The following is a 14,503-nucleotide window of genomic DNA, read 5'->3' as shown; positions in this document are numbered from 1 at the left end:
CTGAACCAGAATCAGTGCCCTGTGCTCCAGTAATCCGTGTGTTGACATGTGGGAAAGAACGAGCCATAATGTCTCCCCATTGGGCACAAGGGTTGCTTTTGGGCCTTGTAATTGGTAATGACGCCAAAGAACCGAGGTCAGTCTGAAGTCCCTTGGGTGGATCCTAATGGATGATAAGATTAGTGTTGGACTCCATCCTGACGTAGGCCCTGCTGATTCACAGCTGGAGGCTCGACGACAGGCCGGCCTCCTATCAACAGGACTCACCGCTCCTTGGAGTCTTGTTGAGATTGCTTTAAATGCTGCATGAGAGAAACAGTGATTCGGTCTCGGGTTCTGTTAGATGATTAATCAGGGTGGCATACTCGTGTGAAAATTCACCAGGAGCCAGGAGGGGTGGCTTGTCAGGAGAGGTGTGTCTCATGCGGCTACAAGGCTTCCTGGGCGTGCCAAGCATATGTGACCCTGCCAGCTGGTTACCTGGGCCACTTCTCAGGGTTCGGTTTGCAGGGAGTGCCTTTCGGGATGAGGTAATGGCTCCCTCTAGGACAAAGAGCAGGCTTGCTTGCTGCTTCCTGTGAAGCAGAAGGTTCCCCAAGCTCTGCTCTTGTAATGCAGCCCATTGCCCCCATCGGGCAAAGGAACCCGACACAAGCTGATGCTTTAAGCTGCTTGCCGTAATAAAGCCTTTTGTCACTGACCCAGGAATCTCAAGGCTTCTGCCAGCATTTTGGAAACAGTTACAGGCTGACTTACTAGCTTGCAAATAGAGTGACATCAAATCCCAGACACAACAGTCAGCTGAGTGGTGGCCAAGCCTGGCTTTCCCTGGCTGGGCTGTCAGCCCCTTGGCACATCCCAAAGGGTGGCCCATCAAGATGTTCTGATCATTAGTTTTCCAGAATGTACAGGGCCAGTGCAGCACTTCTGTGGGAAAGTAAACAGTCTCTACATACTGTGTGCTTAAAGTCCTCCATCTCCTGGGATGTGGTTAAGTTCAAAGAAAATATTCCAGAACAGGGATTATGATGTTTATAGCACCAGGACTCTGTTCATGTCAACTTCAGGAAAGAGATGAAAGTGGACCTTGCACAGCAGTTACTTTTCCAATGAGCAAGGTCAGTCCTCAGATGAGGAGCACAGGACCCCCACGGAGGACTGTATCCCAGCAGCCCACCCCCCTTGGCTTCCCTGGCCACTAAAGTTGGCATCCAGCAACCTCTTCATAAATTGCAGTGATTAAATAAAAGCTTTAAGGGCCTCCGTGACTCTCCAAAGAATGTCAGCTGGAGAAATGTTAGAGGAAGGGTAAGCTGATTTAGTAGTGAATGACCATATTGCAGGACAGTTGGGGACACAAGTCCCTTTTTCCTACAAAGAAGGGGTTGCTTACACCCTCAGAACCAAGTCATTTTAGGCAGAAATAATGTGGAAACACAGGAGGGCAGAGCTGTTAAGAGATCAGGGGCAGGCAGGGCCAGGGGAGACATAAGCTACTGTGTCCGCACCTGTTAGCATGGTACACAAATACTGAATGGAGGGATTATTTTCTCAGAAGCAGGACAATCTTTAGCCCTCACCTGTTTCTCATCAGGCATTTGTGTTCACCTTCCAGGCTTTAATCTGGTGTCCATTTGTCAATCTTCTGGGTTAAAGCAAGGGAGTAAGTGTATATTCACAGCCACCAATAGGGAGTAGTGACAGGATCCCGCATCTGTTTTCCCTCTCTTTCTTCCAGGAAAGTCCCCAGGTTTTACCTCGGTACATGGCTACCCAGCTAGGAGCTGGGAGATCATCATAGTCTCCCCTGCAGCTAGACGTGACCATGTGTCTGACCTGGCAAGAGGGACATGTGCTGTTTCCAAGTGAGGTCCTTAAAGGAGTTGGTGGGCCCTCCATTTGCCCTTTCCTTCCCAGCAACCCAGTGATGGAAGCCAGCTTCCCTGTATGTCCAAGGGCATCCTTGGAAGGATACAGGACAGAGGAAGGAGCCTGGGTCCCTGAGTGATTCTGTGGGAGAGAAAAGTGAAGCTATCTTGTTAACGCTTTCTGTTCTTTTCCACACCCTAACTACAATACAGTTAGTACAATACAGCCAGGAGTGAACAGAGGGGAACTTGGAGGATCAGGCTGTGCCCTTCCCCAGAGCCACTCACCCTCCCCACAATCTTAGCAAAGTAGTAAAAAGCCAGCCACTTCATCTTGTGTCTGGAAGGCCTCCCACTACTGCTCTGCAACCTACTAGCTCAGTGTCGTTGGGTGTAAAACCATCTTTTTGAGGTTCAACTGCCTCATATAGAACATGGGATCCTACTGCCAGTTTAATGAGTAATCTTAGGAGATTGTGTTTGTGAATAATACAAACTACTGTTTATTGAGCATCTACTTACCTTGTGCCAGGCAAAACCATCACTTTCCGAGGGAAGTCTTCCACCGTACAGAGGGCAAAACAGGCAGAGTGGTTGACTTAATTGTCCACAGAGCAAGAAGAGAGAGAGTGAGGACTCACCTGTGAGCAGACTGACCTCCACAACCCACGCTCATAGCCACTCTGCCTGCTGTAACCTGCCATCGCATTAGTAGAGTGCCTGGCATCAGGTAACCTCGCTAATTCACCAAATGACAGCACGCACCCTTTCTGGGTGCTGAGCAAAGCAGACAAGGTCTCCAACCCACGTGGAATTTACGTTTTGCTTGGAGAAACATTTTTTTCTCATATCCTGCATCTAGTTGTGGGCAAAGCCACAATCATGATTCACCACCTCTTCTCACTCAAAGATCAAAGATCTTTGATGTACAAGTCCCCCCACTGTCCATCCCTCCTGACCTACATTTCCCCCTCCATTCTCACTGCCATTCTGAACTCCTTGCAGCTCTTCATCACACAGGTACATTCCTGCCTCAGGACCTTTGCACTTACCATTCCTGCTGCCTACAACACTTCATGTGCTTGCATTTGCTTACCTCCTTATCCAGATCTTTACTCAAAGATTTCAGTAAAGCTTTCCCTGTTAACTCTTATCTGAAATCCAGCCTCTTCCCAACAGACCATATAGTTATTACCTAGCCCCCTTTTTAGCAGCATTTTTCTTCTTAGCACATATTACTTTTTAAAACGTAGCTTTATTGAGGTGTGAGTTACATAAAACTCACCCATTTCAAATGTGCACCTCAGTGGTTTTTAATAATTTTATCAAGTGGTGCAATTATCACCATCAGTCAGTTTTAGAACGTGTTTTCATCCCCACCCCAATAAGATCTCTCATGCTCAAAGTCAGTCCCCGTTCTCCACGCAGCTAGCTCCCAGCAATGGCTAACCTGCTGTCTCAATAGCCCTTCTCGGAACACTTCCCATGAGTGACATCCTACAATACGTAGTCTCTTGTGTCTGGCACCTCTCACCTCGCATGTTTTTGAGGTTCACGTGTGATGCAGTATATGTCAGTTCATTCCTTTTTATGGCTGAGTAACATCCCAGTATAGATACATTTTATGTCCATTTACCAGCTGATGGGACATCTTAGTTTCCATTTGTTTCTAACATTCTGTACATTTTACGGGGCGCCTGGGTGGCTCAGTCGGTTGGGCGTCCGACTTTGGCTCAGGTTATGATCTCACTGCTTGTGAGTTCGAGCCTCGTGTCAGGCTCTGTGCTGACAGCTCGGGGCCTGGAGCCTACTTCGGATTCTGTGTCTCCCTCTCTCTGTCCCTCCCCTGCTCACACTCTGTTCTCTAAAAAAAAAAAAAAAAAAAAAAAAAAAAAAATTAACATTCTGTACATTTTACTTTGTTTCCCCCACTGGAATGTCAATTCCATGAGGCTGGAATTTTTGTTTTTGTTACCTCTGTATCCCCAGCACTTGGACTGCGCCAGGCACATAGTAGGTACTCAACAAATACACGATGAAGGAACTGAGAATAAGGATAACTCCAGATAGAAGTAAGCAAGGACTATGCTGACCATCAAGCAGGGGAAAGAAGTTAAAGGGACGGGCAACGTGGAGCCGGCAGTCAGAGCAGGCCCCCCTGAGGAACCCACTCCGGAGCAGAGGCCGCAGTGCACAAGGCTGATCACCTCCCGTTCATCATCATCCCCAGGCCTCAGTCATCACTGCCACCTGGATGCCAGCCCTGCCTGCCCGCTCCTGCAGGTATGGCAGCCCAGCTCCTGGTGGCAGGGCTGGGCCAGGGAGGGACCCGCAAGGACACTTAGCCTCACAGCAATGGGAGCAGATGGCTCAGGTCTCCCAGCTTCGCCCTCAGACCGACCCGGCGCGAGGAGGGCAGACTGGATTCAGGGGCTGTCCCTTCCTCTGAGCGTTCACCTGGTGAGCCACAGGAACCAGGCAGAGCCTTGGCCGTGAGCCACACTGTCTGGGTGTGAATCCCACTTCCAGCCCATCCGTACTACATTGCCGTTCATCATCTTACTTCAATGTTTGGTCCCTCAGTTTTCTCATCTGTAAAACAGGGATAATAACAATACCCACCTTTTAACTGAACAAACCAAAACATTATTTTACAAGCACTTACTCTGTGCCAGGCACAGTCGTAGGAAACTACTCTTTTTGATCCTTACTACAACCCCATATGGTAGCTGCCATTTACAGATGAGGAAACCGAGGCACAGGGAGGCAAAGCAACTTTCCTGAGCTCACACCACTACTAAGTGGTACAGTGGGGCTTCGAATCCAGCAGGCTTATTCCAAGTTCATGCTCTTCACCCCTTTGGACACTGCTGCTCACAGAGCCATCCAGGGGTTGTTGAAAGTGACTTCAGAGTGTGAAACCTTTGGAACAGTGCCTGGCATGTGGTAAGTACACAGGGAGTGTTAGCATTATGACGGGACATAGGGCATGGGGAGGCACCCTCCCTCTGGTTCCTTCAAAAGCAGGCATCTGCTTTTGAAAAAAAGGCTTCCCTTTTGAGGGAAGCAGATGACAGTTCTAGCCCCCTCCCCAGAAGTCTACAGCTAGCTGCTCATACACTGCCCTCCCAAACCCATCCACACAGTTCCCCCTCACTTGCCAAGTCCACCAGGTGGGGTGGAAGTACAACAATTAACTGAGGAAATCCCCATTTCCCACAGAGAAAAAGTTGGGTGGTCCTGGGGAGGGGCTGTGAGTCAAGGCTAAGGACTCCAAACAAGGCTGGGTGGGGCTCCGCAGAAGTCCTTGGGCAGGCAGCTCCCATGCTCCTCCCCACACCCCTCCCTCTGCCCTCCTGGCACTACAAAGGCCCTCCTGGCGCTCCCCACATACCTTCTCTCACCATGGAGTTCGACCTGGCTGCAGGTGCGCTCCTGGGAGGTGGGGAGTTTGAGGGGCAGGGGGCCAGGTGGAAACCCAGAAACCTCCTCCAAGGGCGCATCTCCTTCGCCCGGACCAGCCCACCCGACTTCTCTCTCCACAGCCCTGGACTCCACCTCCAAGAAGCCACAGGGGACAGCCCAGGTGGGAGACCACAAACACAGCACCCCCAAAGTTCAGGGCCCGTCAGAGGCCGGGGCGGCAGATACACCGAAGGTAAGTCACCTCAGGACCAGGCACGCGCCTCCCGGTGTGAAGGTGGGGTGTTGCCTTTGAACCCAGGGTCCCGCGAGCGTTGGGGCTTCCAACCTGGGGGCGGGGTAAGGGGTCCTGGCCTCACTGTCCTGCCTCCAACTAGCATGGCCACGGTCACCGCAGCTCCTCAGACTCCAGCAGCAGCAGCAGCTCCGGCGACTCGGACGTGGAAGCAAAGGTAAGAGGCTTTCCCCCTCCCACCGGCATTCCAGGTGAGGGCAGAGTCCCGGCCCACATGACGGGCGATCGTTCCACCGGTGGAACCGTCTCTCTCCTCTCCCATCCCCACCGCCCTCGGCCCCACAGCCTCACGCTGCCGCGTCGGACAAGCACAAAAGCACAGCCGGCAAGGTCAAGAAGCCCAAGGTGAAAAAGCAGAAGAAGAAAGAAAAGGCGAAGAAAGAGGCTCCTCACTGACCGACCTGGGCGGGGGTCTCATTAAACCTTTTCTCGGCCGGCCGGACGGCCGCCTTCCGGTCTCGAGGTGCTGTGGTGTGTCGGCCCCGCCCCGCCCGTCCCCCTGCCCCGGCCTGGCCTGCCCCCTGCCGGGCAGCCGCGCGCGCCGCCAAGGAGAGGCCGCCCACGCCGTGCCCATCACGGTTTATTGTTTCCTGAACAGCGGCCGCACTGCGGGGCGGCCTGTGCAGCTGGAGATCTCAGCACCTCGGCGAGGGGAGGGGGCGGGGTCTCGGGAGGGGGGCAGCGCCGGTGCCAGGGCGGGGGGCGGGGCCCCCGGGGGCGACGGGCAGAGGGGAGGCGGGCGCAGCCGGCCGCCCGGAGCAGCAGCTGGAGGCGGGGGCCGGGTCGCCCTCACCGCACCAGGTGGAAGGTGAGCCAGTACATGAGCAGGGGCTGCGCCGCCGCCACGGCCATGGTCAGGTACATGCGCAGCTGGTTCCTGGCCCCGCGCACCGGGACCCCCTCGGCCGCTGCCTCCGCCAGGATCTTCAGCCGCAGCGTCCGGATCTGGGGCGGGAGGGGGGTTCACCCTGAGTCGTCGCCAGGGCGGGGCGCCTGGGTGTACTTCCAAGCCCTGCCTCTCTTCCTCCACGGGGGTGGCTGGGCTCAAGTTTCAGCTCATGGGGAGCCCGGGTTCCCCCCAAACCTCCAAACAGATGGCGAGGACTTCCTCCTACCCAAGCCTTGTGAGAAAACGTGAGGGTTCCAAACTCCAACGGCAGGAGAGTCCCCTGAGTGAGATGGGGACTTCGTGGGGCACACCCTGCCTGAAGAGGTGGCTGGGCTCAGCCACGGCTGCTGCCACGGGCTTATGTTGGCCCGAGGACAATTTTTCAACACAAGCCAGGATGATTTAAAAAAAAAAAACAAAAAACTTTTAAATAATGACATCTAAGTCAAAGTTTATCTGAGGGTCAGACTTGGCCAGTTTTTGCCCTCTGCTCCTCACATATGCTCACACTGCATCCTCCCAGTACCCTGAGATGCAATCATTCCCCTTTTTACAAAAGGGGAAACAAGGTTAAAGAGGGGAAGTGATTTGCCTGGGACCCAGAGAAGCTACTGCCAGGGGTACTGAAACTTTTTTCATCCTAACAGACGTTCTGGCAGGAAAGCCCACCATGTAAGGAGTGTGGAGTGAGGGCAAGAGCCCACTTTAACAGCCCAGCGGGGCTCCTTCTCTTCCTTCAGGCCCAGCTTGGACACCCCCTCTTCCAGGAAGCTCTCCTGATTCCCAGGCTGGGGTAGCCACTCCAAGGCTGCTCAGTGCAGCAATGTGCCTCTTGTATCAATTCCCAACCTGACATCCCCTGCTTGGATGCCTCCAGGGGACCCCAACTCTGAGGGCTTGTGCCCTTAAGCCTCATCCTCCCCTGAACCCCAGCTCACCATGAACACAAAGATAGACACGCAGCACCAGCCCAGCACCAGGTAGTAGCCAATCTTCCCAAAGAGCAGGCCCATAAGGACCCCGCCAATCATCCTGGGAGGAGAGGGGAAGGCTGGTCTGAGGGAGAGGACTCAGGGCTGGGGCTGGCAGGGGGGAAGGGGGAGGGGTACTTACCCAACATATTTGTAGCCCAAGAAGGCCACCAGATCGATAGTGGTGAGGTCGGTGTTGACAGTGACCAGGTAGAGACTGAGCAGGATGGCCAGCACCTCCAATGTCAGCCAGGCCAGCGCAGAGCTCGCCTGCAGCCCCAGGAGGTCTGGGGAGAACCTGCCGGCACCAAGCTCTGTCACTTGGCTGACCGGCTCCCACCCTCCCAGAGGATCCACCTGCAGACAGCCTGTGTTGGGTGGGTCTAGAGACTCAACAGTGACCAAGATGGATCTGGACCCTGCCCGCACGGAAATGTCATTCCAGGGAAGGCTGACCTGTCCTCAGTGACAGCCCAGAGAAGCGAGGGCTGGGATGAGGGAAGCACAGGGCAGGGGAGTTGCTGGACCCAGCTGGGAGAAAGTATCAGAGAAGACTTCCCAGAGGAGAGGATACCTGAGCTGAGGCCTGAAGGAATAAGCAGCTGACTGGGGAAGAAGGACCATGGTCTCTGCCATATCCCCAGTGCCTCAACAATTAATGGATTCTAATGACAATTGTTTTTGATGCCACAAAAGAAATGAACTGGGGCCTATGAGCAAGAGGTGGGGGCTTGGCCCAGGCTGGGGGATGGAAAGGCTTCCCCGAGTAAGTGCCATCAGAATGGAGACGTTGCAAGTGAGCAGGTGCTGAGCAGGTGACGCAGGGAAGTAACATACTCCTGAGTAAAGGCCCCAGAGAGGCAGCACCAGGCCCTCTGGAGGATGGAAAGAGGCCCAGAGTGGCACAGCAGAACGAGGAGGGGCAGAGCGAGGCTGTGTGGAGGCCGTGGAGTGCCAGACTAAGGGGCCAGGGCTTGATCTGGGGAGGGGAGAGCTATGGGCAGCTTCTGAGCAGGGTGGGACTTGGCCAGGCCCACATCCCAACAACACCTTTAGCCGTTGCAGAGGGGATGTGGGCAGGGCAAGCTGGTGAGGAGGCAGTGAGGACGAGCGTGATCTGGTGATGGAGGCTAAGAAGGAGGATGGAGTTAGAGTCGCCCACTACAGGTGTGGTGATAGGCTACACATGGGTGGAAAGCGAGGGAGGAGGGCAGGGTGACACTGAGGGTGACACCAAGGGCCCTGTGCCAGGCTGACTCTGAGGGCGACACCAAGGGCCCTGCGCCAGGCTGACTGGGAGCACGGTGGGGCTGCCCTGAGAGAGGAGATCCAAGACACCTTCCTGACTGCCCCTCAGCCCCCCAGCCCTCACCCCACTCTGCCTACTCCAGGCCTCCCTTACCTATCCTGGGTCCCCAGCGCCAGGCCAGCCACCAAGACATAGGTGATGAAAGCCATAGCTGTGGGAGGCAGACACACAGACACGGGTCAGAGGAAGACGGACCATCCTGGGCCACTAGGCACCTAAACCTCTGCCCTAGACGTGCCCACCCAGAGGGAGGAGGGTGCCGGGCGGTGACGGGGAGGGTGAAACCTGGAATGTAGAGGTCAGGAGCATTGACGTCAAAGCGGGGGGCGACTGGTGTGTCCTGCTGGTACTGTACTTCCCAGTCCTGTGGGGAGAGTGGGGGGAGCAGCAGGACCCCCCAGAGCTGGGCTCCTGCCGCACAGCGCAAACCCACCCAGCATGCCCCTCCCTCACGCCGGCCCGGCCTCTGACTCACCCTCTACCCTCCACCCCCACCCGGAGGCCCTCCCTCCTCAGACCGTGTTCCCCTCGGTGGAGGCAGTGCTGACCTGGTGCAGGTAGGGGAAGAAGAGCAGGCCTAGCTTCTTGCCCACGTACATGGTGTCCACGGCAAAGTAATACTTGAGCTTGGTGACGGGGATGAAGCGGTCAATCTGGGGGGAGGGAGAGCCCAAGCCTGAAGCCCCGGCCTCATGGCCCCCGCCTTCCCCCGACGCCCACCAGCCCAGAACTCACGTTCTTATCCACCAGCTCCTTGCCCTGTGCGGCCAGGCTGCTCCCGTAGGCCATGGCCATGTTGGACACAGGATCGGCCAGGAAGGCCTCCTGGGGCGATGCAGAGGCTGGCGCGTAGCCCAGGCCTCCAGGTGCCCGCTGGGCCCCATAGCCCCGGCTCTGGGCCGAACTTGTGTCATCGAAAAGCTGGTGGGGGTCAGCCATGCCCGGCTGGGACACCGGGATCCTCCGCTTTGACGCTGCAGGGGAAGAGGAGTGGGGAGCCTCACTCATTCTGCAGGTGCTCTCCTCTCGCGGCAGTGAGGCGCTGGTTTTGGTGTCAGATGGGCCACCCAGTCAAGTGCAGGCAGGCTCTGTCTGCCCGTCATGTGTCCATCCAAATAACAGTGACGATACGTTGATGGCTACTATGTACTTGGCCTACTGTGTACCAAGCCTTTTACAAACAAGGTCTCTGTGTCTCCCTTCATGCCCTCCTTCACTTGTTCGCTCCAGCCACACGGCCTTCAATGTTCACCGGAAACACTAGGCCCGCTCCCACCTCACGGCCTCTGCCCCGGCCGTTCCTCTGCCTGGATGCTTCCCCCCTCCCCTCCGCCAGGTCTTGGCTCTGTGGTGCCTTCCCACCCGACCATCCTGTCTACAACCGCATGTCCCTTGGCAGCAGGGACATCCCCTGCCGCCCACCCCCTTCCCCGCTTCACTTACATCGAGAACTCGGTGCCGGCTGACATATTAGCTGTTTTATTTTGTTCACTGTCTCCCCACTAAAATGTGTGCCTCCAAGGGGCGGAGCTTCGTCTTGTTCATGCATGAACCCCTCGCCCCTAACACGGGGCTAGGGCAGGTGCCTGACAAAACCCTGCGAGGTAAGAGGCTATCTCCACGTCACAGATGTGGTAACCGAGGCTCAGACAGGGGAAGTGACTTGTGCAAAGGGCCACACTGAGTGAGTGACAGAGCAAGAGTCTAGCCCAGGCGGGCCTGATAGCTAAGGCAATAACTGAACCACGCACCAGCACTCAGCACATACCAGGCTGTGTGCTCAGCACTGCGGATGAACTCATTCAGTCCTCACGGCAGCCCCACTTTGTGCCAGTGCTATCACTGTCCCCATTTGACAGACAGGAAAAGCGAGCCCCAGAGAAGTTCAGGCCCTTGCCCAAAGTCACTCAGACAGTATGAAGCAGAGCCGGGTGTCAGGTCTGGAAAAAGTCCCTCTGGCTTCCTGTGGGGAACAGACTGGGGTGGGAGACAGGAAGAGGGGAGGAGGGAGAGGTATGGGAGCAGGGTGGGAATCGGGATGGAGGGGTGGGACAGTGATGGGGAGGGGGATGGGCTGCTTCTGGCCAGATTCTGGAGGGGGTAGGGATGGGGCCTGCTGGAGGTGGGCTTAGTTAGGGTAGGGTAAAGAAGAGGGAAGAGAAGGGGAACATGGAGAGGGCGGATTTGAACCCAGCACTCTGGCTCTGGGGCCCCAGCTCCTCAACCGCAAGCAATGCCACCACAGCAGATACTTACGGAGCTCCTCCTATGTGCCAGGTGCCCTTGTGGGCACAGGGGAGGGGTAAGAGGGTTACAATGGGATGGGGGAGAGGAATCGAATAATCTGTGTCCTGGCTTTGCACCTCAGTTCTCTCTTCTGTAGAACAGAGTCAATGGCCCAAGGCCAAGGGACACTTATAGACTCCTCAGCTCCTGGCCTGGCACATAAAAAGTGTCAATTCCTGTCACCTGTTATGGATCACTAGTCCCTCAACTCTTCCTCTCAGTTATCTGCAGCCTGAAAACAGACCCAGGTGTGCTCAATCCCACAGCAAGCGGCACTGGCCTGGCCCCTTATCCCCAAGGCCCACTCTCCTTTCCCCTCTCCCACTTCTGAAAGTTTTGGTGCAAGCCCTTCTTCCCTCCCCATCACTCCCCAAGCCCTTGATATTTGGGGTTCTGGCCCCACTAGCCTCCTAAACACCCCTCTGCACTGCCGGGCCAAGACTGTTAGCCACTGTCATCCGACCCAGGCCCTCGGAAGCATTCGATGCCACTATCCCAAATGCCAATCTCCAACTCTCTGCTCCCTTGGTTTCTGAGACACTGTACCTAAGTCCTTCTCTTTCCTGAGCCCCACAAACACCTCCTGAGCACCCCTATGTCTTAGGCTCCGCTGCAGGCATGGTGGATATACCAGTGATCAAAAAGACAAAAACTCCTGGGGCACCTGGGTAGCGCAGTCGGAGAAGCGTCTGACTCTTGGTTTTGGCTCAGGTCACGACCTCACAGTTCACGGGTTTGGGTCCCACTCTGGACTCTGTGCTGACAGCGCAGAGCCTGCTAGGGATTCTTTCTCTCTCTGCCCCTCCCCCACTGTCTCTCAAAATAAATTAACTTAAAAAAATTAATTAAAACGACAAGAACTCCTGCATTTGCGGAGCTGACGGTCTCGGGATGGGTCCCTCTCCAGCCTTGGCTTATTTTCAGCTCTCTGAAACATGGGGCCACATTTCCCACCCTTCTGGCTTTGCCTCTCACCTAGAGCAATCTCACCCACCCACGTGTGCCTTGGGCCCTGGGCTCTGTCTCCAGTTGCCACCTCTCTCCTGGCTCCACATCCATGTGTGGCCAGTTCCGGACCACGCCCTCTGGCTGCCCCTGGGGCCTCACGTCAGTGTCCAAGCCCCTGACGCCCCTTCTTTCTGACATCCAACCGACTAGTTGCTGGTTCTCGCCCACTGTGGCTCAGTGCTTATCCTCCCTTTTCAGACCTTGTCATCTTGAGCCTGACTTAGATGTCCTCCTACCAGGTCCCCCTGCCTATTCTTGCCCCACCAACCTTCTCTCCGTCAGCAGCCAGATTTTAAACGCAAAAGAATATTTCATGTCCGCTGCCGAAGATCAGTCCCCACTGTGCTGAGAATAAAAGCCACACGCATGACCCAGCTACGCCAACCATCCTGGTTTGCTACCTCTCCTGGGGCTCACAGTGCCCAGTCGCACTGGCCTCTCGGGCCCTGACTCTGCCAAGCTCCTGGCCCACACAGACTTTTGAACATGCACGGCTACCCCTTTGGAACATCTGCCCACGATTAACACCTGCCAAAACAGCACTCGGGCCTCAGCTCAAGTGTTTCTTTTGCAGAGACCTTCCTCACTCCTCAGTATAAAGCACCAGCCTCACCTTGTTCTCATAATATCCAGCGTTCTTTTTTCCCTTCTGAGCATTTACCACATTTGCTAACTATATATACATTTGTCCACTTGTTTACTGGGTACAAGCTTCCAACGCTTTTCCTTCCCACCACAAATCCCCTTCTCCAGTCGAATTCCTCACAAGACATACCTCTTTCAGGAGGCATCACTGACACGCCCAGCCTGGGTCACACGCCTTACGTGGACTACCACAATCCCTCCATCCCGGCCTTGACCCCTCTGCCTGTGCTTCCCCCATCAGGTTACCATCACTCTAAACTGCCGCTGTCTTCTGCTTTCTACTGGTAGTGCATGAGGACAGGAAGCAAGGCTGTCTGGGCACTGCTGTGGCCCCAGCAACACCCACCACAGGGCCAGCCAGGCACCTTCTTATTATGGTGGAAGAAAGGAATGAGCACATGGTGCCTCTGAACCCCCATCACATCCTGGATTATTCCCTTTACAGCCCTAATTACTCCCCAGATTTTCTTGCTGACTTGCTTGTTCCGAGTTTAGTGTCTGTCTCGCCACTAAACTCTGAGTTGTAAGTTAACAAGGACTAGTGCTATGCTAGTTACTACCAGGTACCCAAATTCCAGCAAAGGGCCTGGCACAAGGGGAGCTGCGGCAGGACATGCTGAAAGAATAAATGAGATGTACGCACAGTCACGGAGATGAAGAAGAACTTAAAGAGAGATACAAATTAAGAAAAACGGGAAGAGGAGGTGAACAGTCCAAGATATATAGGTTCAAATCTTATGTGAGAAGTAAACATGGCCCTCTGAGCTCACGAAGGGCTTGAACGCTGTCCTACGGAGCGTGGGCGACAGCCGGAGGCCACGGAAGGGTGGGGAGAAGGCAGCTCGCTAACTGCAAATGAATGAAAGTCGTCTTTTCCTGCACACCACACATTATCCCGCCCAAAGTTTTCTTCCAAAGGAATTTCCTAAAGAAAAGAAGAATCCACCCCAACGCGCCCCCTACCCGGACCTGGCATCTTAGCGCTGTGCACACCCTGAAGCTCTAGATCCCTGACCCCGTGACCTCCGACCTGCAGCGACCTCGCCAACTGCCGCGGCAGCCCCGCCACGCCCCCCGCCAGCCCGCCCGATCTCCTCGACCGGCCACGTACGCCACTTACGCTGCCGGGGCGTCCCCGCCGCCGCCAAGCCTGCCGGGTGCATCCTTTACCGCCGCAGCCGCTGCCGCCGCCGCCACCGCCCCAGCCGCTGTTCGAAATGTGCCCGCCCGGCTCCCGTAGCCACGCCCCAGCGACGGCGCGACAGCCAATAGGCATAACGATCGCATAGAGGCCACGCCCCTCGCGGAGGCCTGGACCAGTTGGCAGCGGGCAAGAGGCGGGGAGCGGAGACCCGTGGTGTAAGGCGAGAGTCAGCACTAAGGCGGGTGGGTGGGCGGAGCCGAGGACAATCCAGGAGTAGGCGGTCTCGCGCATGACGAGAAATGTAGGTATCGGGACAGGAGACTTCTGGGAAATGGAGTTCTCTTTATAGACGGACGCTCAATTTGGATCACAGAGAGCACTGGAGAGCCAGAGAAGGGTGTGGAGCAGGAGAGGAGAGATCCATTTGTGTTCTCGAGGGCCTAAGAGGAGTTATGCAGACTCTTACGCTTGTACAATTAAAATTACAATTTTAATTTTGTATTAAAGTGAATACATAGAGTGAGAAGAGGACACCCAGTAAGTCAGGTAGGAAGAACCAGGGGTCTTTCTTTGGAGGTATCTTTAGACATTTATCCAGAGATTCATAAAAATGCTCTTGCGTTGTGACCTGGCTTCCCCTGTCTGCCAAAACCACTCTGCAACCT

The 14,503-nt window shown here is 55.3% G+C and overlaps 2 protein-coding genes across 5 annotated transcripts; one reads left to right on the top strand and one right to left on the bottom strand.

Annotated features, from left to right (window-relative positions):
• Window positions 1-5,154: 5,154 nt before the first annotated feature.
• C17H19orf33 (chromosome 17 C19orf33 homolog) lies at window positions 5,155-6,023 on the top strand. The gene is made up of 4 exons (XM_058708751.1): window positions 5,155-5,295; window positions 5,414-5,526; window positions 5,669-5,743; window positions 5,872-6,023. The coding sequence occupies exons 1-4, from the start codon at window positions 5,193-5,195 to the stop codon at window positions 5,980-5,982; spliced, it is 402 nt and encodes a 133-aa protein (XP_058564734.1). The 5' UTR covers window positions 5,155-5,192; the 3' UTR covers window positions 5,983-6,023.
• Window positions 6,024-6,148: 125 nt separating this feature from the next.
• YIF1B (Yip1 interacting factor homolog B, membrane trafficking protein) lies at window positions 6,149-13,947 on the bottom strand. 4 transcript variants are annotated; one of them, XM_058708748.1, is made up of 8 exons: window positions 13,815-13,947; window positions 9,491-9,729; window positions 9,304-9,408; window positions 9,041-9,119; window positions 8,849-8,906; window positions 7,589-7,744; window positions 7,414-7,507; window positions 6,149-6,531 (listed from the first exon to the last, which is right to left on the bottom strand). In XM_058708748.1, the coding sequence occupies exons 1-8, from the start codon at window positions 13,855-13,857 to the stop codon at window positions 6,376-6,378; spliced, it is 930 nt and encodes a 309-aa protein (XP_058564731.1). In that variant the 5' UTR covers window positions 13,858-13,947; the 3' UTR covers window positions 6,149-6,375. The 4 variants fall into 4 exon arrangements, with proteins under 4 accessions (XP_058564731.1, XP_058564730.1, XP_058564732.1 ...); XM_058708747.1 differs by having other exon boundaries at window positions 13,806-13,932; XM_058708749.1 differs by lacking the exon at window positions 13,815-13,947 and adding an exon at window positions 10,524-10,542.
• Window positions 13,948-14,503: the final 556 nt, after the last annotated feature.

The sequence above is a fragment of the Neofelis nebulosa genome, chromosome 17, assembly GCF_028018385.1.
Source record: "Neofelis nebulosa isolate mNeoNeb1 chromosome 17, mNeoNeb1.pri, whole genome shotgun sequence".
NCBI lineage: Eukaryota > Metazoa > Chordata > Mammalia > Carnivora > Felidae > Neofelis > Neofelis nebulosa.
This window is presented reverse-complemented; position numbering and strand designations above follow the sequence as displayed.

Excerpts from the sequence above, each read along its gene's own strand:
- C17H19orf33 (XM_058708751.1), top strand. The coding sequence starts at position 5,193 with ATGCTCCTCCCCACACCCCTCCCTCTGCCCTCCTGGCACTACAAAGGC. Across the intron at positions 5,296-5,413 it reads GGAGTTCGACCTGGCTGCAG|CCCTGGACTCCACCTCCAAG; the intron begins GTGCGCTCCTGG and ends CTCTCTCCACAG. Across the intron at positions 5,744-5,871 it reads ACTCGGACGTGGAAGCAAAG|CCTCACGCTGCCGCGTCGGA; the intron begins GTAAGAGGCTTT and ends TCGGCCCCACAG.
- YIF1B (XM_058708745.1), bottom strand. The coding sequence starts at position 10,304 with ATGCATGAACAAGACGAAGCTCCGCCCCTTGGAGGCACACATTTTAGT. Across the intron at positions 9,409-9,490 it reads AGGAGCTGGTGGATAAGAAC|ATTGACCGCTTCATCCCCGT; the intron begins GTGAGTTCTGGG and ends CCCTCCCCCCAG. Across the intron at positions 9,120-9,303 it reads TCTTCCCCTACCTGCACCAG|GACTGGGAAGTACAGTACCA; the intron begins GTCAGCACTGCC and ends CTCTCCCCACAG.